Here is a 23,613-nt window from a genome sequence, read left to right on the forward strand (position 1 = left end):
ATTTCCCATCATATCAACCAATCTTCACCTACCTACTTTTTCCAACTATAACCAGTCACCACCATTACTACTGCAGACACAACCACAACTAGAACTCATCTCAAAACCATACATACTTTAAAACAAGCTATTAAAGCGCACCACATTTTCTCCAGGAAATGTTATTTTCAGTGGTTACGGTGAGCCTAGAGAGTTCATTTATCAGATAGAACTACAGCTAGCTATCACTAGGTATACATATACAGCTATCTATACATACAACCCTATTCTATGTAGTTCTTCACTACCACAAATATACTTTTAAAGAGTTAAAGCAAGTCCCATCAATCGTACTTCGTGTACAATGATCATCTAGTTTTACATTCAGCATCACTCTGTCAAGGGAAATATAGTTTCTTTCCAACAAAGATATCTACGTATATTTCAGGATGTATCCATGGAATAACCAGAATTCATGTAAACATTACAGTTTTGAAAACAAAGCTTATCCAAAAAGTGGTTTCTTGGCTCAACTTACCCCAGGTATGGAAGTTGAGCTGTGGGACAGGGTAAGTTAAGTTGAGCTGCGGGACAGGGTAAGTTAAGTTGAGCTGTGGGACAGGGTAAGTTAAGTTGAGCTGCGGGACAGGGTAAGTTAAGTTGAGCTGTGGGACAGGGTAAGTTAAGTTGAGCTGTGGGACAGGGTAAGTTAAGTTGAGCTGTGGGACAGGGTAAGTTAAGTTGAGCTGTGGGACAGGGTAAGTTAAGTTGAGCTGTGGGACAGGGTAAGTTAAGTTGAGCTGCGGGACAGGGTAAGTTCATTTGAGCTGTGGGACAGGGTAAGTTAAGTTGAGCTGTGGGACAGGGTAAGTTAAGTTGAGCTGTGGGACAGGGTAAGTTCATTTGAGCTGTGGGACAGGGTAAGTTCATTTGAGCTGTGGGACAGGGTAAGTTCATTTGAGCTGTGGGACAGGGTAAGTTCAGTTGAGCTGTGGGACAGGGTAAGTTAATTTGAGCTGTGGGACAGGGTAAGTTAATTTGAGCTGTGGGACAGGGTAAGTTCATTTGAGCTGTGGGACAGGGTAAGTTAATTTGAGCTGTGGGACAGGGTCGGCCTATATATTTCTGTATTAAATTAAATATTACCACTACCGTTTGTCAATCTTTATTTCCCAAACACAATCGCTTTTGGTCTTTTAATCATTACCTAAAACACTTAGTATTGTTTTTGTTGCACATTTACCATAGGCCAGGACATGTTGTTACCTCAAATCGCAGCAATAATTCCTTGCATTATGCCTGGGAAGAAAACACTTACATTTTCTCAACTTGCCATTGGCTCAACCATTGGGTCAACTTACCCCAAGGTAAACAGTTTGACTATATTAGCCCACACAGCTACAAGGATGCACTTTCATGCTAGGTTTAGTACCTCATATAGAAGCTTATAGAGACCCCAACTGATGTATAGAACAATCTTAAAATGATTCACAGTATTTTGGTTTAGAGTCAAGAATCATGAAACCATTAAAAAAATTCATTTGACTGGGTGAAAATCTGTTTTCTGGACCTAACTTGCTTACCACTTTTTCCATGTGGTTTCTTCCTTCACAGACTCCATGAAATGACCTCTTCCTAAATATTTGGCCAAACTATACATTTTGTGAACGATTTCTTACAAGCAAGGGTGGCTCAACTTAACCCTTTGGCTCAAATGACCCATTCTCCTCAATACTCTCCCTTTACACTATACAGAATGACAGAGAAGTATTCCTATAGGCAGGTATACAGGAGGGAGAGGAATGCAGAGCAGAGAGATCGTGATAAAAGAGGAGACATTTCTGAGCGTCTGGGTGTGCTGTGCATATATGCGTGTGTGCATGTGGAGACATTCTTGCCTGTTTTGCATTTGAGAAAATTCCATGCTGTCTGTCCTGGGGAGTCTGTTGGTCATTCTGTGCCTCTGTCTCCCGAACACACCTCTCCATGTCCTCCTGAGAGCGAGAGAGCAAGAGAGAGAGAGAGAATGTAGAAGTCGTACTTCAACTATTTGCACATTTTTACAACAATGTACATAACCAATAATATAACATTTGAAATGTCTCTATTCTTTTTAAACTTTTGTGAGTGTAGTGTTTACTGTTCATTTCTGATTGTTTATTTCACTTTTATTTATGATCTATTCCACTTGCTTTGGCAATGTAAACATGTTTTCCATGCCAATAAAGCCCTGAATTGAGAGCGAGGAGGGGTGAAGTGCGAGTGGAATCAGACAGGGGTCTGTACAAGCTGTGGAACACACACACACACACACACGTTTAGATCTGTCCCACCTGGGCTTTAGCCTCCATGGCCTTTGCTTCTCTCAGTCGCTCCTCCATCACCTCTCTCTGTATCTCAGCCCATATCCTTCCCACATGTTGCCTCCTCCATCACCTCTCTCTGTATCTCAGCCCATATCCTTCCCACGTGTTTCCTCCTCCATCACCTCTCTCTGTATCTCAGCCCATATCCTTCCCGCGTGTTTCCTCCTCCATCACCTCTCTCTGTATCTCAGCCCATATCCTTCCCGCGTGTTTCCTCCTCCATCACCTCTCTCTGTATCTCAGCCCATATCCTTCCCGCGTGTTTCCTCCTCCATCACCTCTCTCTGTATCTCAGCCCATATCCTTCCCGCGTGTTTCCTCCTCCATCACCTCTCTCTGTATCTCAGCCCATATCCTTCCCGCGTGTTTCCTCCTCCATCACCTCTCTCTGTATCTCAGCACATATCCTTCCCACGTGTTTCCTCCTCCATCACCTCTCTCTGTATCTCAGCCCATATCCTTCCCACGTGTTTCCTCCTCCATCACCTCTCTCTGTATCTCAGCCCATATCCTTCCCACGTGTTTCCTCCTCCATCACCTCTCTCTGTATCTCAGCCCATATCCTTCCTGCGTGTTTCCTCCTCCATCACCTCTCTCTGTATCTCAGCCCATATCCTTCCCGCGTGTTTCCTCCTCCATCACCTCTCTCTGTATCTCAGCCCATATCCTTCCCGCGTGTTTCCTCCTCCATCACCTCTCTCTGTATCTCAGCCCATATCCTTCCCACGTGTTTCCTCCTCCATCACCTCTCTCTGTATCTCAGCCCATATCCTTCCTGCGTGTTTCCTCCTTCACTACCAGTTTCATCTCCATCTCCTCCCTCAGCCCCACAAAGCACTCCTCAAACTGGGCCTGCTGCTCTACCCGCTCTCCCTGTCCCTGCTCGGCCTCTCCCTGTCCAGCAGGAAGGGAGGGAGGGAAAGAAAGCGATAGAGGTCCAAAGGAAGGTAAGGAGAGAGGGAAGCAAAGATGAAAGGAAGGAGGAACAGAAGGAGGGATGGAGAGAGGGAAAGAAAGAGCAATGGGTGGTTAGAATTGGCACTGTTCTCAGTGGTTTGTGGTAGTCAGCCTCAGGGCTGGTGAGGAAGAGTGAAATCTTAGGGCTAGCTGCTGTACCTTTCCCTAGAGTGCAATTATAGAAGCCATTATTCCAGCTAGGGCTCTAAACTCCCAGCCATAATACATCCTATCTGCCAGGAGACTCAACAGCCACTTCAATACGGCGTGTTCATCATAACTATATATCTACCGCCAGAGGGACTAGAGAGGGAGGAGGTACGGGAGAGAGGGGGGGGAGAGGGAGAGTGAGAGGAAGCGAAGGGTGCTAAAGTACATATTCTTTATGTAGTAGAACATATTGGAAATATAAAATCTGGTAGGATCCTAGTCTCAGTGTGTATAATGTATAGCGTAATGTATATAATGTGTGGGTTAGTGATATGCTACTGTACATGTGTCAATGCGTCAATCAAGGTCAGTATTTCACGTGGAAATCCAACACATCTGGATTGTATGAGGTGAGATCAGAGTAGTTGATGTGTGTGCAGCTGGATATAGAACAAACACATGCCAATTACCTTCACCTCTAGTGTAAGCAGGAGGAAATGTGTCTGTCAATCAATTCTAAAGCCTTTGGAAAAGGGAAGAGCGAGGAAACAACTTCTCGGCCTGAATAATGAGTTGACGGGCTATTAAATGTGTTAACTTGATTTGATCATAGAAATAGAAATGTTCCATCCATGATTTGTCTTAGTGTGCGATCTACCACCTCCTGTTGATTTAGGGTGTTTGCTTTATCCTCCTCCGCCTTCTGCAGAAATACCTCCATCCGGGGAGGGGGGCTCCCTCTGTATGGACCCCACCTTAGTCTGCTCCAAATGGGGAGAGAGAGCTGGCTGGAGCTTGTGGAGGTAGAGGTGGAAGGAGAGAGAAACTGCTCTCCCTGAACTGTTAGAACCAACAGCCAAACACAGAACAAGGTCAGCTAACTCTGGTCCTGGAGTGCAGTTATTAGTGCAGGGTTTTGTTCCAGCGCAGCATTAGCACACTAAGCCTGTGCACATTGCAGCCCCACAGGACCCTTTATCCCACCCCTGCCACTGAACCACATATTTATACTGAACCACCATATTTTCATTCTGAGGGAAACAACTTAAGTGTGACATTGATGACACAAGCCCTCAGTGGCTCTATTCCCTCCATTTCCTTCCTCCCATGCCCCGAAAACATGTCCCTTCCTTTAAGAGTGGAGCAGCTAGAGAGCAGTGTAACATGAAACACCACACACCAGCTTACACAGACATTTACAATTCTCCCTCCAGAGATGTCATCCTCTTTCTCCATGCTGAATTACCCCTTGTCAAACTGATGTGTGTGTTTGTTCTCTGAGTGCTTTCTCCCTCGGATTACTGCTCTAACAGCGGACGGTCATTTGAATAATTGTTTACAAATGTCTTTCAAAATGTCATTATTTTATATAGCTACTTGCTTGATATTCCCCACTTGGAGGAAAATAATTTCTGACCGACTATAGAGCGTGGAGGCAGGCAGAGAGCGGGGGCGAGAAACCATTCATCAGAAATGGAACCAAATACTCTGTGCCATTGTAAGTAAATAACGCTCAAGAAAACACAATTACGTTTTAAAGGTGTCTTGGAACGAAGGTAGAATTACGACATAGCTACACGTCTCATGTTGTTTGCAGTTTTTATGGAGGCTGTCTAGAAGTGGGAAGAAAAATAAAGAGAAGAAACAGAAAGCAGGAGGAGGAAGAAGAACCGTATTCTACATTCCATTGTTAGTGGAAGTTGCGTACACAAAGCGCGGCTTGAGTGTTGCATTGTTGAGTCCAGGATGTGTGTGGGAGAGCATGTGTAGAGGCTGGTCTTGTTCAGCATCCTCTGTAGAAGCCCCATGTTAGACATGCTCTCAACCCCTAACATACACCCCTAGACTGGTAACAGAAGATCACACACCCTTCTTACTAACGAGCCTAGGCTGGATAGATGAGGATTACACCCTCCCCATTCTCTGTTTGACTCCTAAAAATACCCTCAGACTCCTAAAAGAAGACTCTCGGCTAGTTAGATAAAGCACAGCTCACTGTTCGTCTGTGTGAAGATCACACCACTGATTCAGCACTAACAAGTTCTCCCCCTTTCGGCACGAACGCTCTATCACCCGCTCTTTCTCCATCTTGTACCCCACGTCACCCTCCCGAGGCCCTTCACTTATTCTAAGACGGTCGCTTAGCAACTTTCACAACACAACAGTGTCGCTCTCCAATTTGGCACTTAGCTCTACTTATACCCGTGGTTTTACAACGTGCGTCTGTGTGCATTTGTTTGAGGGTGTGCTCGAAAGGTATATGACAGATCCTTCTCAGAAAACAAATATATATAGTCCCCTGGGCTTGTTAGAATAGCTTATTCTACAACAACTAAATATAGAGACAAAATACAACAGATTTTTTACAACACATTAATTCAGCTGCAGCATAATCCCGACACAGGAAAAGGAAAATCATGTGAGGTTTGTGTGAAACCGATAATCCACCTGTAGCAGTTAGTTTGCCCTCCAGTGGTTTCCCTGGATTTGCAGACAGGCTACACCGCAACCAGCAACAGAGAACTTGCAAAAACAACCGTTCTTCCTATACAAATATTGCTAATCCTTTCCCCACACACAACAACAACGTGTAGGACCAAGGCTGCACGAACATCGGCCGTGCGCAGTAGATCACTTGCTAGGTGTCACGTTGACTCGCTGGGAAAGGAATAGGAAAGTACAGACCGACGTTTGTGTTGGTCTGTCTTCTCGTTCACAATAAAAAAAGACGTTTGCAGTATTCGTCTGTGGTTACAGCAATTATGCTAACTGCTTACCGATTTTAATACATTCAGAAACTACAATATTCACCATGGCTTTACAAAAATATACATTTACTGATGCATGTATAGCGATGCCATGGCACCAGCTTGGCACTTGCAACAATAAAAAAAAGACTAACACGAGGTAAACAGAACACTCCCCTAGAGCAACATATGATTGGAAGGTAGATTGATGTACATTCAACACAACACTGTGCTCATCCAACACACAGGGCCTGGTCTGGCTGTGGTGGTCATCTGAACCTGAGAGGTTTTAAAAGTACATTTGGAATTGGTAAACTCCCTGCTAGCATTGTAGCACATTACCTTTCAATTGTAATAGCATGTTAGCATTCACAATAGTTTGTACCTTGGCTTCGAGACTGGGGAAACTGTAATTCGCTGAATCCAAGGGACAACTCAATATATTGATTGCCATACTTTTAAAACAGAATAAGTACTACTACATTTTCTCATATTGGCAGTTTGACATTTGGTTCAGTCCAGAGGGGGGTTTGAGATGGGCTACTCCACAATCAATCAATCACCACCGGCAGTGGTTCCTCCTGCGCCCCCTCGTCGGCTGGGCTAAGTGGTCCGGCCCACCACACAGTCAGAGCGTTGTCCTGTCTGACCTCTGGGGTAGGTGATAACATCACGACATCTCCCTCAGAGCCCGAGGAGTCTCCATCACTACTGTCCCCCGGGGAGAGGAACTGGCGCTGCCCGCTGGACGACACCAGCAACGGCATGAAGGGGTGGACACTAGGGGGAGAATGGAGGGACGAGAGAGACGGGACATTGACAGAAAATAAGAGCGATATTGAAATGACAAATACGCTGCTGCCCCCAAACAGCAAGTGGGAGACCACTTCTAAAAATCTACATATTTAGTGTATTAAATAGATTCAGCAGGCAAACAATGCTAATAAAATCCTGGTAAAGCCTACCTGATGCCGTTGGTGCAGTCCCTATGGGCCTGGAAGTGGAGCTGAGGCTGCAGTAGCTCCTGGTTACCATCGGGGGGAGCTGTGAGGGTGTCCCACACTGACACCACCCCCTCTGTGTCACCACTCAACAAGTACCGGCCAGACCTACACGCACACGGTCAGCATTAACAACTACACACACAGAGACAGACCGAGAGATGGCATAATATGAAGAGCAGTTGTGAAGAGTATAATCTCTGAAGTTGTGAAGAGCATAATATGAAGAGTAGTGAAGGGTGCAAGGGTATTAGGTGCTAAGTCAAGGGTTTCTGAAATGGTGGAACGGGGACAGGGGGCATTGGCGGGCTGCGGTTAGCTGTGAGAGTACCAGGAAGACAAGATGCAGGGTATGGACTTACGGGTCCAGGTCAAAGTAGATCCGCTGGTTGGTGGCCACATTCCTTTTCAGAGAGAATAGAATCTTTCCCGGGTCCCTCAGGTCCCAGCACAGAATCTCTGGGTCCTACACACACACACACACACACACACACACACACACACACACACTTGTACAGCTAACCCTGTCGGGACTCAAAATCCTATTTTCCCTAACCTCTACGAAATAGCATTTGACCTTATGGGGATTTTTTCATCTCACTTGAAAACCAGAAGTCCCCACAAGAATAGTTAAACAAACACACACACCTCAAGACTTACAAGTTAAATAATAACACTGATAGAGAATGTGGGTATGAGTGCGTAAATACAGTATGTGTTTTAGAAAACCACCACGTTCTCCACTGTGACACTGTGCTCCTCCTACCCAAATCTCTCTCGGAGTGGTCCGTTTTCTAAAGGACAACTCTTTTAAGCCCCATGTCTCCCTTTGAGGTTGTGTTTGCGTTCGCTCACCTTGCGACCCCCAGTGTACAGGTAGTGTCCGTCGGGTGAGAAGGCGAGGTGTGTGATGCCCCCGTGGTGCCTGGGCGGCAGCAGGGCCAGCTGAGAGCCATCCTGGCAGGAGTAGAGGCCTGCGGTGCGGGAGTACGAGCCACAGGCGTACACAGACTGGCATGGGCTGAACGCCATGCAGGAGATGATGCCACTCTGACCCTGACCCTGCTTCTTTACTGGGGAGGGAACACACACAGCGTCCACATGGGTTCAGATCAACATATTAAGGACCGTTTCGGTTTGCGCTGCTGGTATAACTAATGGGTTAGAAATCTAGGAAAACATGTTTTATTTTACCAGGTAAGTTGACTGAGAACACATTCGCATTCATAGCAATGACCTGGGGAATAGTTACAGGGGAGAGGAGGGGGATGAATGAGCCAGTTGGAAGCTGAGGATAATTACGGATGATTAGCCAGGACACCGGGGTTAACGCCACTACTCTTAACATAAGTGCCATGGGATCTTCAGTGACCACAGAGAGTCAGGACACCGGGGTTAAGTCCCCTACTCTTAACATACGTGCCATGGGATCTTCAGTGACCACAGAGAGTCAGGATACCGGGGTTAACACCCCTACTCTTAACATACGTGCCATGGGATCTTCAGTGACCACAGAGAGTCAGGACACCCATTTAACATCCATTCCAAAAGACGGCACCTTATACAGGGCAATGTCCCTAACCACTGCCCTGGGGCATTGGGATATATACAGTTTTTTTTTTAGACCAAGCCAGCAGTTGGATGCAGGGTGGTGCAGGGTGGTATGCACATCAGATCATTTGATGCAGCTGCGTTGGAATTATTTGATCACTTGAAAGAAAAATACTGCACTTACCAGGATCCCCTGTGTTTATTTAACTAGGCAAGTCAGTTAAGAACAAATTATTATTTACAATGACGGCCTAGGCACAGTGTCCCTTGTTCAGGGAGCTGACAAGGTAAAAAATCGGTTGTTCTGTCCCTTGTTCAGGGACAGAACAACCGATTTTTTTACCTTGTCAGCTCGGGGAATCGATCTAGCAACCTTTCGGTTACTGGCCCAATGCTCTAACCACTAGGCTACCTGCCACCCCATTTATAGCTGACATTGCAAATTATAACGGATATTACTCTGTCTACACTGTAGAGAATGATTGAGCAAATAGCACTACACAGCTGATTCAAATAATCAAAGCTTGATAATGAGTTAGTTATTGTAAATCCGATATATAGTGCTAGGGCAAAAAAACAAAAACGTACCCCCGGCCCAGGGCCGAGTTGGGGAAACCCCGATCTAGTCTACTAACCTACAGTGGGCCTTTCCTCACAATCTCTTCCAGGCCTGTCTGTGTAGAACACCCTGACTGTTTTGTCGAAGCCGCAGTAGAGCTGTGATCCGTCTGGGGAGAAGCAGAGGGAGTGGGCTGCGGTCAGCTCATCCAGATGGTTGTAGGGCCTGAAGCTGGCACGCAGGTCCCCGTAGAACGCATCCCAGATATGGACCGGGTTATCACGACTGCTGCTGGCTATACTAGGGGGGAGATGGAGGAAAGGATGGATGGAGAGAAGGGATGGAGAAGGATGGTTGGAGAGGAAGAGATTGGACATGGAGGGAGTTTAAGGATGGATGAAAAAAGGGGTGGAGAGAGAAGAGGTTGAGGGAAATGATGGAGGTAGAAAGGAAACAAGTGTGGGTCACAACAGGACAAAGGAAGAGTCATTTTTTCATCTCACTTGAAAAACAGACAGTGCTTTGTGCCAGATCCATCAGAGAGGACATTTCAGTACTTCACTCCCCAGTCACTATTTCAGCTTGAATTTCATTCAGCCCCTCTTATCTATTCACTAACAGTTTGTTGCTTTATAATGGACAAAAAAACGAGCCATCAACAGACAGACATACTGTATGGCTTTTCAACGAACAGAACTGTGGGGGGGAACCTAACAGCCCAACATAAACGCTTAAATATCACTGTCTGAACTGAGGCTCAATTAGCCAAGAGGAAATTAGCCTGGGCGGCTCAGTGCTCTTATGGCACTGAGTCTTTGTTCTGTCTGTTGGGAATCCCCTCATTATAATGGTACACCACAGCTAGCCTGGACGCTGGCCCAGAAAGCAATTCAAAGGAGGAACACCAGTGACCATTCTACACTCCACAGGAGGGTACAGCACATGGCTTTAGGCAGAGAGAGGGAGGGAAAGAGGGAGGGAGAGCAGGAAAGAGGGAGGAGGGAAAGAGAGCATGAGAGAGAGGAGGGAGGGAAAGGGGTAGGTAGAGCGTGAGAGAGGAGGGAAAGCTGGAGAGAGAGAGAGAAACACAAAAAGAGAGAGAAATATGACAAAAACAGCCAAGAATCCCACTGCCACTCACAGACCCTCACCACATGCTTGTAAATGATGTCATGTTTTTACTATCTCTACCAATCCGATCTTAGTACATTCCCCAGACACCCAAACAGGAGTATGCCTTGTCCACCTGTGAGCATGACGCAATGATGTCTTCTAAACATACGGTTCATTTGACTCCCCGAACAAATGTTTAGGAAACGTTAGGGCCACGTCATCCCACCTGACTGACTCCACTCTGTAACCCTCAACAACACCAGACAAAACGTCATGCTGTCTGAACACACAGACGGAGTTCACACGGTGCGTCAGCTCCGACTAGCATCCTCGTCCCCGTTACCCTGGCTCCTCTCAGGGTCCTGCTCTCACGGGGTTCATCCCTCAGACAATCATCTCCTTGGGTCGTTCATTCTCTCAACCTCCACTCCCCGCTCTCTTTCGTCAACTCCCTTTCCTTTTTTCTCATTCCCTCCATTTCTTCTGGCTGTGAAGAAATGTTTTCCGTTCCGTGTTGTTTATGGTTTGATCCTTCACTCCTTGTGTACTGTCCCCCTTCCACCCAATGACCCCGCTCTCTCTCTCATTCCCCCTCCTTCTTCTAGTCTAGAGGATATGTTGCTTTCCTCGTTTCGTGCGGTGGACCACAACCCACGCTGGGCACTGATCAGAGAGGATTCATCGGAGGCAGCGTGAGGGGGGGTGGGGGGGGTTAAGCGGTGCACACTGTTGATAAGGAGGCCTCGTTAGCGGCCTCCTTGCCAACCCGTAACAATGGCATTCTCCACGGTAACGGCTGGGCAACATTGCTCTCAGCTTGCCACGGCACAGACAGAGTCATAATAATTACAGTGCTTTAATGAGGCCCTTTAAAAACAGTCAGTTCTGTTAAAGCTGCAATATGTCACTTTTTGGGAGTCCCAAACAAATAGCCAATAAGTATTCAAACACGCCTCGCAAAGGGGGGCACCTACAGTATTGGTAGACAGGTGAAAATAAAAGCAGACATTGAATACCCCTTTGAGCATGGTGAAGTTATTAATTACACTCTGGATGGTGTATCAATACACCCAGTCATTACTAAGATACAGGCGTTTTTCCTAACTCAGTTGCTGGAGAGGAAGGAAACTTCTCTGGGATTAAATTAAAACGGAAAAAAATGTGGCAAAGAAATGAACTTTATGTCATGAATACAAAGCGTTATGTTTGGGGCAAATCCAACACCACTGAGTACCACTCTTCATATATTGAAGGATGAGTCAAATGAACCATATGGTGGCTGTTGTAGTGACTGTATTACCACCACACTGGCAGTCATGAGTCACTCGGGCTACCGAGTGGCGCAGCGGTCTAAGGCACAGCATCTCAGTGCTAGGTGTGTCACTACAGACCCTGGGTCGATTCCAGGCTGTATCATAACCATTTGTGATTGGGAGTCCCATAGAGCGGCGCACAATTGGCCCAGCATTGTCCGGGTTTGGCCGGGGTAGACCGTCATTGTAAATAAGAATTTGTTCTTAACTTACCTAGTTAAATAAGAAATGGCGGCAGTAAAAATTGACCGTTGAGTCATGGTTATCTCCTCTTATGCATATGTATTACCCTTTAACCTAACCCCTAGCTAACATTAGCCAGCTAGACAGAATTCCTAACATACCATACGTTTTGCAAATTCGCATAACAAGAATTGTAATTTGTAACATATCCTACAAAAATGGGTCATGGGCAAACAATTTGAATACATACCAAAACATTATACTAAATGGAGTGTCTCGGATTTATGTACAGAAGAATACGAAATGAAGGAAATGAATGAAGGAATTGTCAGTAGAGGCACAGAATTGTCAGTAGAGGTACAGATCTGGGGAAGGGTACCAAAAAAATGTATGCAGCTTTAGAAATCCAAGACCACAGTGGCCTCCATCATTCTTAAATGGAAGAAGTTTGGAACCACCAAGACTGTTCTTAGAGCTGGTCACCCGGCCAAACTGAGCAATCGTGGGAGAAGGGCCTTGGTTAGGGAGGTAACCAAGAACCCGATGGTCACTGTGACAGAGCTCCAGAAGAGCTCCAGAAGTCCTCTGTGGAGATGGGAGAACCTTCCAGAAGGACAACCATCTCTGCAGCACTCCACCAATCAGGGCTTTATGTTAGAGTGGCCAGACAGAGGCCACTCCTAAGTAAAAGGCACAGGGCAGCCCGCTTGGAGTTTGCCAAAAGGCACCTAAAGGACTCTGACCATGAGAAACAAGATTCTCTGGTCTGATGAAACCAAGATTGAACTCTTTGGCATGAATGCCAAGCGTCACGTCTGGAGGAAACCTGGCACCATCCCTATGGTGAAGAATGGTGATGGGGAATGGGGAAGTTTTTCAGTGGCAGGGACACTAGTCAGGATCGAGGGAAAGATGAACAGAACAAAGTACAGAGAGATACTTGATGAAAACCTGCTCCACAGCTCTTAAGACCTCAGACTGGGACGAAGGTTCTCTTTCCAACAGGAATGGCTTCAGGACAAGTCTCTGAATGTCCTTGAGTGGTCCAGCCAGAGCCCGGACTTGAACATCTCTGGAGAGACCTGAAAATAGCTGTGCAGCGACGCTCCCCATCCAACCTGAGAGAGCTTGAGAGGATCTGCAGAGAATGGGAGAAAATCCCCAAATATAGGTGTGCCAAGCTTGTAGTGTCATACCCAAGAAGACTCGAGGCTGTAATCGCTGTCAAAGGTGCTTCTACAAAGCACTGAGTTATCTATGCATAGTCACTTCAATAACTCTACCTACATGTACATATCACTTCAATTACCTCAACGCCAGTGTCCCCGCACATTGACTCTGTACTGGTACCCCCTGTATATAGGCCCGCTATTGTTATTTACTGCTGCTCTTTAATTATTTGTTATTCTTAGCTCTTACTTTTTTGGCATTGTTGGTTAAGGGCTTGTAAGTAAGCATTTCACTGATGTATTCGGCGCATGTGACAAATACAATTTGATTTGAGTAAAGGGTCCGAATCTTTTCCCTTTTTTTAGTTAACTAGGCAACTCAGCTAAGAACAAATTCTTATTTACAATGACAACCTACACTGGCCAAACCCGGACGACGCTGGGCCAATTGTGCGCCGCCCTATGGTACTCGCGCAATGCCGTCGGGGGTACGAGATATAAAAAATGTGATTCACATTTTCAAAGAGTCCATAAAGATTTTCCAACGGGGCTATGCAGTTTCTCCCGACGCCACGTGGGTACATTGCAGCATTCACCGAGAGGCTCTTGCTGCCAAGGGAATGCCTGACAGCTTGAAAGACGTTTTGGACACTACAGTGAAAATGGTTGACTTTGTTAAAGCAAGGCCCCTGAACTCTTGTGTATTTTCTGCATTATGCAATGATATGGGCAGCGACCATGTAATGCTTTTACAACATACAGAAGTGCGCTGGTTATCAAGGGGCAAAGTATTGACACTTTTTTAAATTGAGAGATGAGCTTAAAGTTCTTTACTGACCATAATTTTCACTTGTCTGACCGGTTGCATGATGACGAGTTTCTCACACGACTGGCCTATCTGGGTGATGTTCTTTCTCACCTGTATGATCTGAATCTAGGATTACAGGGACTCTCCGCAACTATATTCAATGTGTGAGACAAAATTGAGGCTATGATTAAGAAGTTGGCGCTCTTCTCTGTCTGCATTAAAAAGGAGAACACACAGGCCTTTCCATCATTGTATGATTGTGTGCAAATGAACTCAAGTGTACGAACAATGTCAAATGTGACATAGCGAAGCACCTGAGTGAGTTGGGTGTGCAATTACACAGGTACTTTCTCAAAACGGACGACACAAACAACTGGATTCGTTATCCCTTTCATGCCCTGCCTCCAGTCCACTTACCGATATCTGAGCAAGGGAGCCTCATTGAACCATGCAGCCGATGTAAGTTTTGATTTCTAAGACATCCTAAGGTTTGTATCATTCACAACTAATGTTGCCAAATAACTCTAAATCTAGTGTATAGGACCCGTTTCAAATTATCACTCTTACACTGAACATAGCCACTTCACTTCCTCATTGCAGGCGTGATAGAACAGCTGAATATGTAATGATTTTTGGGGGGACTGCGGTGCGTGACGTTCCCCAGCAAAAAACAAAAACAGAAGCAGGATAGACAGTGGAACTGCTAACCCTACTGCGGATTCCATCTTTAAAGTACTTTGTGACAACTGTTGACATTTTTAAAAAATGGCTTCATAAATAACGTTCGATTGATTGAACTCACAAGCAGGAGTCAGGGTCCAGGGAGCTCATCTTGGGGTACCAGCAGTAGTCATAGATGGTGTCCCCCTCTGCCATCTTCAGCACTGGACTCTGCAGGGGAGGGAAGGAGAGACACGAGATAAATACTGTGTTGATCTCCAAGGGAAACCTAGCCATTTGTGTCAGTTACCCTGTGGTGTATTCATTACGCAATAAGTTTTGCAACAGAAAACAAGCATTTCTATTGGACAAATTCAAGGTTGATCCCTCTCTGTTTTGTTGGCTTTTTAGTGAATTAAATCTCTAGAGCCTCACCATCTCAGTGAGCAGGTCCCAGTTGTAGCTGTAGATCTCTGGGGGAAGGTTGTAGACACGCAGCACGTTGTCTGCACTGTTGGTCAGGATGCACAAGCCATCTGGGGCCCTGGAGAATTAACAGTTACTTCTTCAGATAGCCTGTAAAGCTAAATGGAGCCTAAAGCCACGTAATCAACCAAGGAACAATATTTTAAGAGGGAGTTACCATTTGCAGCCCTTGAGGTAGTTCTCAGGGAGGCTGGAGTACTCAGCCCAGGAACCAGTCAGCATCTGGGGGTTCTGGCTGAAATCGAGACCCAGGCTGCAGATAGGAGAGGGGGGATAAGAGTAGGCCGCAGTACATGAGAAATACATAGATGAGGACAAACAAAACAGTGGATGGATAATTTAAAGGTTTGGACACCCAAATATCACAGCCGAAATGTCTCTTCAAACCTCGAATCTCTGTGTGCATAATTTTTTAGGTTCTAAATTATTTACCTAGAATAATCCTAAAATTCTTCACATACTTTTGTCCTTCGCTGGTGCTTTCAGCTGAGCTTTCCTGTTCCCCCTCTTCCACCTTCTCCTCTCCTCCCTCTCTCGTGCCATGATCCTCACAAGGACCTCCATTCTCATGGCATTCTACTTCTTCGGCTCCCGCATCTTCTTCTCCTTCTTCCATCACACTTGGCTGGTTGGCCTCTGTAACAGATATGGATAAACATTATGAGTTAAATATTATTATTCCATTAAGTCAAGAGGCTAGAGGCTATGTTCCCCATCTTCTGTCTTTAAAAAAATGTTTTTTTTTTTTTTACAAGGAATGTGAATCAAACATATGATAAGCATTGACTTAGAATATTTAGAGAGATGCACACCAGTGAAGGAAGCTTTTCCTGAAATACAACAACTGGTAACAACTTTACCTCTATTATGGGTCAGTACAGCCAAGTCTTCCTGCCTCAATCCTGCCTGTTCTATGGGTCCTCCATGTGTATCAGGGGGGTCCAGGCTGAGACTCAGCTCCAACCCATCTCCACTGAGCCTAGGCTGCTTAGCCGCTGGAGGGGCCTCTTCTTCTTTATTCTCCCCCAGTTCCAAGCACTCACCCTGGGATAGAGGTGGAGCTGATTGAGGAGGATCACTTTCCGCCTCTGCCTCCCGCCCAACTCCTGCCACATCCCCACTTTCACCCCCCTCTACTGGACCAGACATCTCTCGATCACTATTTCGTCCTATCCTTCAGTGCTTCCTCTCAAATCTTCTTTCCCCCGGTGTCACAGTGCTGAGTTGTATATCCTGCCTCCCTGGTGGTCTGCCTGAGTCAGACGTTAGTGTGGTAGGTGCTACTAGGGTGCTTCTTCCTGCACTGTGGATATCTCAGTCTGGTTGTGGTCATCACAGCACCCACGGCACGGGACACTGGAGGGCTAGAGGGGTTGGCAAGGAGAAATTGAATGCGAACACACTACATCATGGGTACACGTCAAATAAAACCCATCTAGGTAGCTAACAAACATATCACCAATCATTCAGCACTACATCACAATATCGACAAAATTACGCCATCAGTGTTGTTAGAATGATATTCAATGCGAGGGTTGGTTAAATGACGGCTAGTTTAGCAATTAGCTAACTAGCTACTACAAAACATTAGTTACAGATGGACAACTAGCGATGCTAACTAATGTTAGCTAACTACCTCTTTGGTCGGCCTTACGGTTTTTCTATTAGGTTTCACAACCTCTTCGGCAAAGGCGAAACTCTTCTTTACTGAAATTGAGTATTCGAACGAGAACAACGTAGAAGCACACTGGACTTGGATAGCAGCAGTCACGAAGTCATGCTGCGAATTCGTAAACACAAGACACCGCCATGTTACGTTCACCAGAACTATCGCGAGACTTCAAGCTAAACATAGCCCTTCCTCGGAAGTAGGGGGCGACTTTTTTTTAACGATTTTGCATTCCTTGTGTGGACAAAAGAAAGACACACTGACTGAACCAAATATCATTTACATACGGCATAGGCTACCCAACCTGATCCACTGAAAAAATGTCTAAACTACAGTTGTTGCGTTTATTTTTAAATGAGCGTTTAACGGAGTCTGCTGCTGTGGAGATTTTCGAAGCTGTTGAGAAAGCGGTAGCGGAGTACCAGGAGGAGAATGATCGGCTACGGAGACTGCTGCGGTTCACACCAGAGATACAACTATGTAGAATAGGTTCGTATGTATTTTTTTGGTTTGTAAACACTCATTTGTATTATTTTAGCGATCCTGGTTTATAAGCACGGACATCGATTCTGCCAATGGAGCATGCTTTTGTGGCACTGCCGATATCCGCGGGGTTAAGGGCCAGATAGATAACAAAAACCCTTCTATATATGATGCTTAGATTGAACGCGCTGTGCATATCAAACAACATCCACAACGACCATGTTTTCCACCTCGTTTCAAACTGTTGTTAAACAGTTTTTCAATTTGAATAATCACAGTGAGGTGAGTTTTAAAATCACGATACTGTTTTGAGGACAAGTGTTTGATGTAATTTTCTATTGCATTTGCATTGATGCAACATGCAGGGGGCACCTTTTGGTTTTAGAAGTGTTAGGGACATAATTTGGCGGGGGGTCTGAGGGTAATCCCACTTTGTGGAGTATCTAAACGCTAATTTCCTGAATTTCGACACAATCTAATATGACCCATGACCCTTCTAGCCGTCTCTATTTAGAACAACAAAAAGTAAGCAAGAATGACAACAGTCATCAAGCTATGTAAGATACCGTTATTAAATATGTTTAAGGGAGAATCTGTAGATATAAAAAAAACACTCTGCCAGAATGAAGCCATTCAACACAAGACCATAACATATATGTCCCCTTTTGTGTTTTACATCTCCAGCAGAGGAATGACATTTCTGAGTGCATGATGTTCAGTTTCACTGGCATATAAAAGAGCCAGCAGCATACCACCTTGCTTCCGAAGCTAAGCAGGGGTGGTCCTGGTCAGTCCCTGAATGGGAGACCAGATGCTGGTGTGGTGTTGGAGGGCCAGTAGGAGGCACTCTATCCTCTGGTCAAAAAGAAAATATCCTAATGCCCAAAGTGATTGGGGACACTGTCCTGTGTAGGGTGCTGTCTTTTGGATGGGACATTAAACATGACTCTCTGAGAGCATTGAAGATCCCATGGCACTTGTCGTAAGAGTAGGGGTGTTAACCCCGGTATCCTGTCTAAATTCCCAATCTGTCCCTTAAACCATCATGGTCACCTAATAATTCCCACCTTACAATTGGCTCATTCATCCCCCTCCTCTCCCCTGTAACTATTCCCCAGGTCGTTGCTGTAAATGAGAACATGTTCTCAGTCAACTTACCTGGTAAAATAACAGAACAATAAAATAAATATAGTATGTTCTATGGATGGTCTTACACTGCAGTTATTTATGTTTGAGATTATATGAACATGACTGGGCATTCTAATATCTCTATCCATTCATCATCAATAGTGTTTCCCAGGTCTTCCTCACATTTTTGTTTTACATGTTTCAGTGTCATCGGCGAGAGCCATTATCAACCCTTGATACAGTTTGGAAATCAACTTTAGATATTTGTCAGACTGCCTTAAAATAGTTTCAATCTTTTGAAGCTTCTTGCTTGCCCAGTGTTTGCCGCACTGAGAGAATAAAGTGTTGTATCTGCAAGAGACCTCTGTGCCGTCACAGACTGGTCTTCCCTGGCTGCCTGACCCTGATGAGACCCGTCACCATCTGCTCCTTCTCCGATGAGGCTTGACAAAGAATTACCTTGGTGTACATTTATACATTGATTCTATTCTTGAACAATATAACGGTTCAATAATTGAAATTATCATTATTCCCAGACTGTTGCCTACCCATCAACTCAAGATGGGACATTGTATCCATTTACTGATTGTTATAATGCAAAATTCAGTTGAGCTCCGTAGACTGGTCTTCCCTGGCTGTCTGACTGCTGGGACACCTGTCACCATCTGATTCTGCTAAGACATGATGAGCATAGTGTTGTGTACTGACTGTGCACCATGACATTGAAGCCTGTAGAGCTGTTTATAATGTGTCGGTGAGAAAAGTAGGAAATTAGCTAGGGAAACTTGACAGATCAACGTTACGTTGCTATACTGACTAATAAAAACTCACATTACGTTGAAGAAACGTCAGAATATATCGGTCTTCAATCGTTTGGCCTCTGGTTAAATCGTTTGAGTCAGGTCTAGTGATTTGAGGCAAAAATAATAGCTAAAGTTGGTAAGCTAGCTAGCTAACGTTTGGCTAGCTCTAGCTAATGGTACATCATAAAATTTACTTCTGTTGAAACGGGACAAAAAAAAAGGCTACAAAACATTTCCATACTGCTACCTGACAGATAGCTAGAGGCTAGCTAGAGCCGAATTGGCTGCTAGTAATGTTAGTTCATTCACTTCAGTCGAGAGGGGATGAAACACTGGCTAACGTAACATGTCAGTTACACTACTACCTCAGCACTGGGAATAAATATATATTTTTTCTGTCAAACAGCAGTTACCTTGCCAGCTAGATCAGTCAACTAAAGAGTAGCCCGTTTCTGCTCTGATCCACATGGTCCTAAAGCACACCGGTGCTGTATTTTTTTTTTATTATCAAAGTGAGATTATAAAACTGGGGGGGACAAAAATGCAATTTTAGAATGTGGGGGAGTTGTCATGTTCCCAGTGAACGTTGCGCCCCTGCATTGATGTCAGAGCGGTTAGAGGGACAATAGAACCCTGAGTAATAGGCTATTAGTGACCTGATGGTTGTTAGGAAGTTGGGTACTACCAACACATGTCCAGAGTTGCTGCAACCTGGTCTCAGAGCATTTTGTATTATTCTGTATGTAAATCCGAGACACTCCATTTAGTATGATATGTTACAAATTACAATTCGTATGCTATGTTAGGAATTTGCAAAATGTACAAAATGTTATGAATTTGAAAATAAAATGTGTCTAATAATGTTAGCTAGCTGGCTAACGTTAGCTAGGCTAGGGGTTAGGGTCAGGAGTGAGGTTAAAGGGTTAAGGTTAGCTAAAAGGGTTAGGTAACATGCAAAGTAGCTAAAAAGTAGTAAGTAGTTGAAAAGCTGCTTTTTAGGTAAAATGCCAAAGTCCTCCGTGATGAGATTTGAACTCGCAACCATTTTCTTGCTTTAAGTTTGCGTAACCATCTGTCTTATGTAACAATACCAAACAAAACATATCATACTAATTTTAGTTTCTGGATTTACATTTACTGTGTTATGTCTAGTTTATGAGACCAGGCTGCCAGAGTGTATAAAAGGAGATTGTCACTCAATGGTCATGTGGGCATTTTACTAGGATCATGACTGCTGGTGTGGTGGTAATAAGGTCACCGCAACAGCCTTACTAGATATCCCTGAGGGGTATCATACGAAGCAAGCTAGATCTACTCAGGGTTTTCTAAAGCTAACCAGCTTCAGTTAGCTTCACATTCCAGCTCGGGCTTCATCCACAGGACACAGGCCCGGGGGTCCATTCAGAAAGTATTCAGACCCCTTTCCTTTTTCCACATTTTGTTACGTTACAGCTTTATTCTAAAATGGATTAAATAAATGTTTTCCCTCAATCTACACACACTACCTCAATACAACAAAAAAATATATACCTTATTTACGTAAATATTCAGGCCCTTTGCTTTGAGACTTGAAATTGAGCTCAGGTGCATCGTGTTTCCATTGATCACCCTTGAGTTGTTTCTAAAACTGTGGTCATTTAAATTGATTGGAAATTATTTGGAAAGACCTGTCTATATAAGGTCCCACAGTTGACAGTACATGTCAGAGCAAAAATCAAGGAATTGTCCATAGAGCTCCGAGACAGGATTTTGTCAAGGCACAGATCTGGGGGAAGGTACTAAAACATGTCTGCAGCATTGAAGGTCCCCAAGAGCACAGTGGCCTCCACCATTCTTAAATGGAAGAAGTTTGGAACCACCAAGACTCTTCCTAGAGCTGGCCGCCCAGCCAAACTGAGCAATCGGGGGAGAAGGGCCTTGGTTCAGGGAGGTGACCAAGAACCCAATGGTCACTCTGACAGAGCTCCAGAGATCCTCTGTGGAGATGGGAGAACCTAACAGAAGGACAACCATCTCTGCAGCACTCCACCAATCAGACCTTTATGGTAGAGTGGCCAGACGAAGCCACTCCTCAGTAAAAGGCAAATGACAGCCCGCTTGGAGTTTGCCAAAAGGCACCTAAATACTCTCAAACCATGTGAAATGAGATTCTCTGTTCGGATTTATTTATTTATAGGGGACAATGCACATTAATCAACATCCATGTAAATGTGCCAGGTTTAGTCAAAAGCTCATTTCCACTGCGAATGTATAGCCTACAAAATGAATTGAATGTATAAACAATTGATATATGTGATTAAATAAGTGTCTGTATCACAACACGCATTTTGAAATGGCATTGTGCACTCAGGCATATCCAAAGACTATAAATGTAACCTCTGCTTCTCCTCTCCTTCCCTCCAGACTCCCTGCAGTTCTCTCTTGCTGTCTCTGAAGAGAAGGTTCCCACTGAGCAGCAGCACTGTGAGCAGGAGTGGAGCTCCAGTCTGGGGCAGGAGGACCCAGAGCCCACACAGATCAAAGACGAACAGGAGGAACTCCGGATCAGTCAAGAGGAAGAGCGGTTTCAAGGGTTGGAGGCTGACATCACAGAGTTTAAATTCCCTCCTACCTGTGTGAAAAATGAATGTGATCAGGAGGACCCACTTCAGTCCATGACTGAACAGACTGTGGAGAACAGAGAGAGTGACTCCAAACCAGTTGATCTCAAACCTTTTGGGACTGTGACCCACCAAAAGGGTCTCGACATTCCCTTTGACCCTCCAGACAGTCAAAACAATGCCTCCAGTCACAGCTCTGCTACAAGCAGCAACCAAGTAGGACTTAACAGCAGCCCACCATTGGATCTAATTGTGCACAAACTGGCTCACACGGGGGAGAAACTATTTAGCTGTGGTGACTGTGGGAAAAGCTTCAGTCAAAAGGAACACCTAGGGAACCATGTACGCATTCACACAGGAGAGAAACCGTTTAGCTGTGGTGACTGCGGGAAAAGCTTCACTGTCAAGGGGAACCTAACTGTGCACAAACTGGCTCACACGGGAAAGAAACCATTTAGTTGTGGTGACTGCGGGAAAAGCTTCTATCAGAGCCAGGAACTAACTGCGCATATACGGACTCACACTGGGGAGAAACCGTTTAGCTGTGGTGACTGTGGGAAAAGGTTTTATCACAAGATTACTCTAAACCGACACATTCAGACTCACTCAGGAGAGAAACCGTTTATCTGTGGTGACTGTGGGAAAAGGTTTTATCACAAGATTACTCTAAACAGACACATTCAGACTCACACAGGAGAGAAACCGTTTATCTGTGGTGACTGTGGGAAAAGCTTCAGTCAGAAGGAACACCTAGGGAACCATACACTGACTCACACAGGAGAGAAACCGTTTAGCTGTGGAGACTGTGGGAAAAGCTTCAGGCAGAAGGGGACCTTAAATACGCATAAACTGACTCACACGGGAGTGAAATCATTTAGCTGTGCAGACTGTGGGAAGAGCTTCATTCTGAAGGGGTCCCTAAAGATGCATATACAGACTCACACAGGTGTGAAACCATTTATATGTGGAGACTGCGGGAAAGGCTTCTATCTGAAGGGAGACCTAGGTAAGCATATACTGACTCACACAGGTGAGAAACCATTTAGCTGTGGAGACTGCGGGAAAAGCTTCAGGCAGAAGTCGGCCCTAAAGACGCACACACTGACTCACACTGGAGAGAAGCCATTTCACTGTGGAGACTGTGGGAAAAGATTCAGTCAGAATGGGGCCCTAAAGAAGCATTTATTGACTCACACAGGAGTGAAATCATTGTAGCTGTGGTGACTGTGGAAAAAGCTATCAGAAAAGACGCCTAACTGAACATATTCAGACTCACCCAGGAGTTAAACAACATGACTGCTCAGTCTGTGATAGAACATTCTTTACGGCTCATCTGCTGAAGCATGTTAATAATGTCCTCAAAGAAAGAAACCGGGAGGACAAGTATACAGTGGGGCAAAAAAGTATTTAGTCAGCCACCAATTGTGCAAGTTCTTCCACTTAAAAAGATGAGAGGCCTGTAATTTTCACCATAGGTACACTTCAACTATGACAGACAAAATCAGAAAAGAAATCAAGAAAATCACATTGTAGGATTTTTTATGAATTTATTTGCAAATTATGGTGGAAAATATGTATTTGGTCAATAACAAAAGTTTCTCAATACTTTGTTATGTACCCATTGTTGGCAATGACAGAGGTCAAACGTTTTCTGTAAGTCTTCACAAGGTTTTCACACACTGTTGCTGGTATTTTGACCCATTCCTCCATGCAGATCTCCTCTAGAGGTCTGCATGGAGGAATGGGTCAAAATAGGGTCAAACAATAATGGCAGAGGTCATAGCTCCTTGGGAGAGTCTCCATTGGAAAAAGTCTGTCCTCGACTCCTGTCCTCCTCTCCGTGAACCGGAAACTGATAAGTGGTCGAGGAGAGTGGTCATTTGTTCGT

The 23,613-nt window shown here is 44.9% G+C and overlaps 2 protein-coding genes across 3 annotated transcripts; one reads left to right on the top strand and one right to left on the bottom strand.

The window, feature by feature from the left end:
* Positions 1-6,192: 6,192 nt before the first annotated feature.
* Positions 6,193-16,860, bottom strand: LOC112235621 (telomerase Cajal body protein 1-like). 2 transcript variants are annotated; one of them, XM_042327176.1, is made up of 11 exons: positions 16,697-16,860; positions 15,903-16,406; positions 15,504-15,678; positions 15,200-15,295; positions 14,992-15,100; positions 14,699-14,787; positions 9,387-9,610; positions 8,056-8,273; positions 7,563-7,666; positions 7,165-7,308; positions 6,193-6,979 (listed from the first exon to the last, which is right to left on the bottom strand). In XM_042327176.1, exons 2-11 carry the CDS (start codon positions 16,189-16,191, stop codon positions 6,751-6,753), a joined length of 1,677 nt encoding a protein of 558 aa, XP_042183110.1. In that variant the 5' UTR covers positions 16,192-16,406; positions 16,697-16,860; the 3' UTR covers positions 6,193-6,750. The 2 variants fall into 2 exon arrangements, with proteins under 2 accessions (XP_042183110.1, XP_024259862.2); XM_024404094.2 differs by having other exon boundaries at positions 16,679-16,860.
* Positions 16,861-16,909: 49 nt separating this feature from the next.
* On the top strand, positions 16,910-23,091 carry LOC112235622 (gastrula zinc finger protein XlCGF57.1-like). Its single transcript, XM_024404095.2, has 2 exons — positions 16,910-17,200; positions 21,529-23,091. The coding sequence occupies exons 1-2, from the start codon at positions 17,032-17,034 to the stop codon at positions 22,938-22,940; spliced, it is 1,581 nt and encodes a 526-aa protein (XP_024259863.1). The 5' UTR covers positions 16,910-17,031; the 3' UTR covers positions 22,941-23,091.
* The last annotated feature ends 522 nt before the right edge of the window (positions 23,092-23,613 follow it).

Source organism: Oncorhynchus tshawytscha, linkage group LG09 (genome assembly GCF_018296145.1).
Source record: "Oncorhynchus tshawytscha isolate Ot180627B linkage group LG09, Otsh_v2.0, whole genome shotgun sequence".
In the NCBI taxonomy this organism is placed as follows: domain Eukaryota; kingdom Metazoa; phylum Chordata; class Actinopteri; order Salmoniformes; family Salmonidae; genus Oncorhynchus; species Oncorhynchus tshawytscha.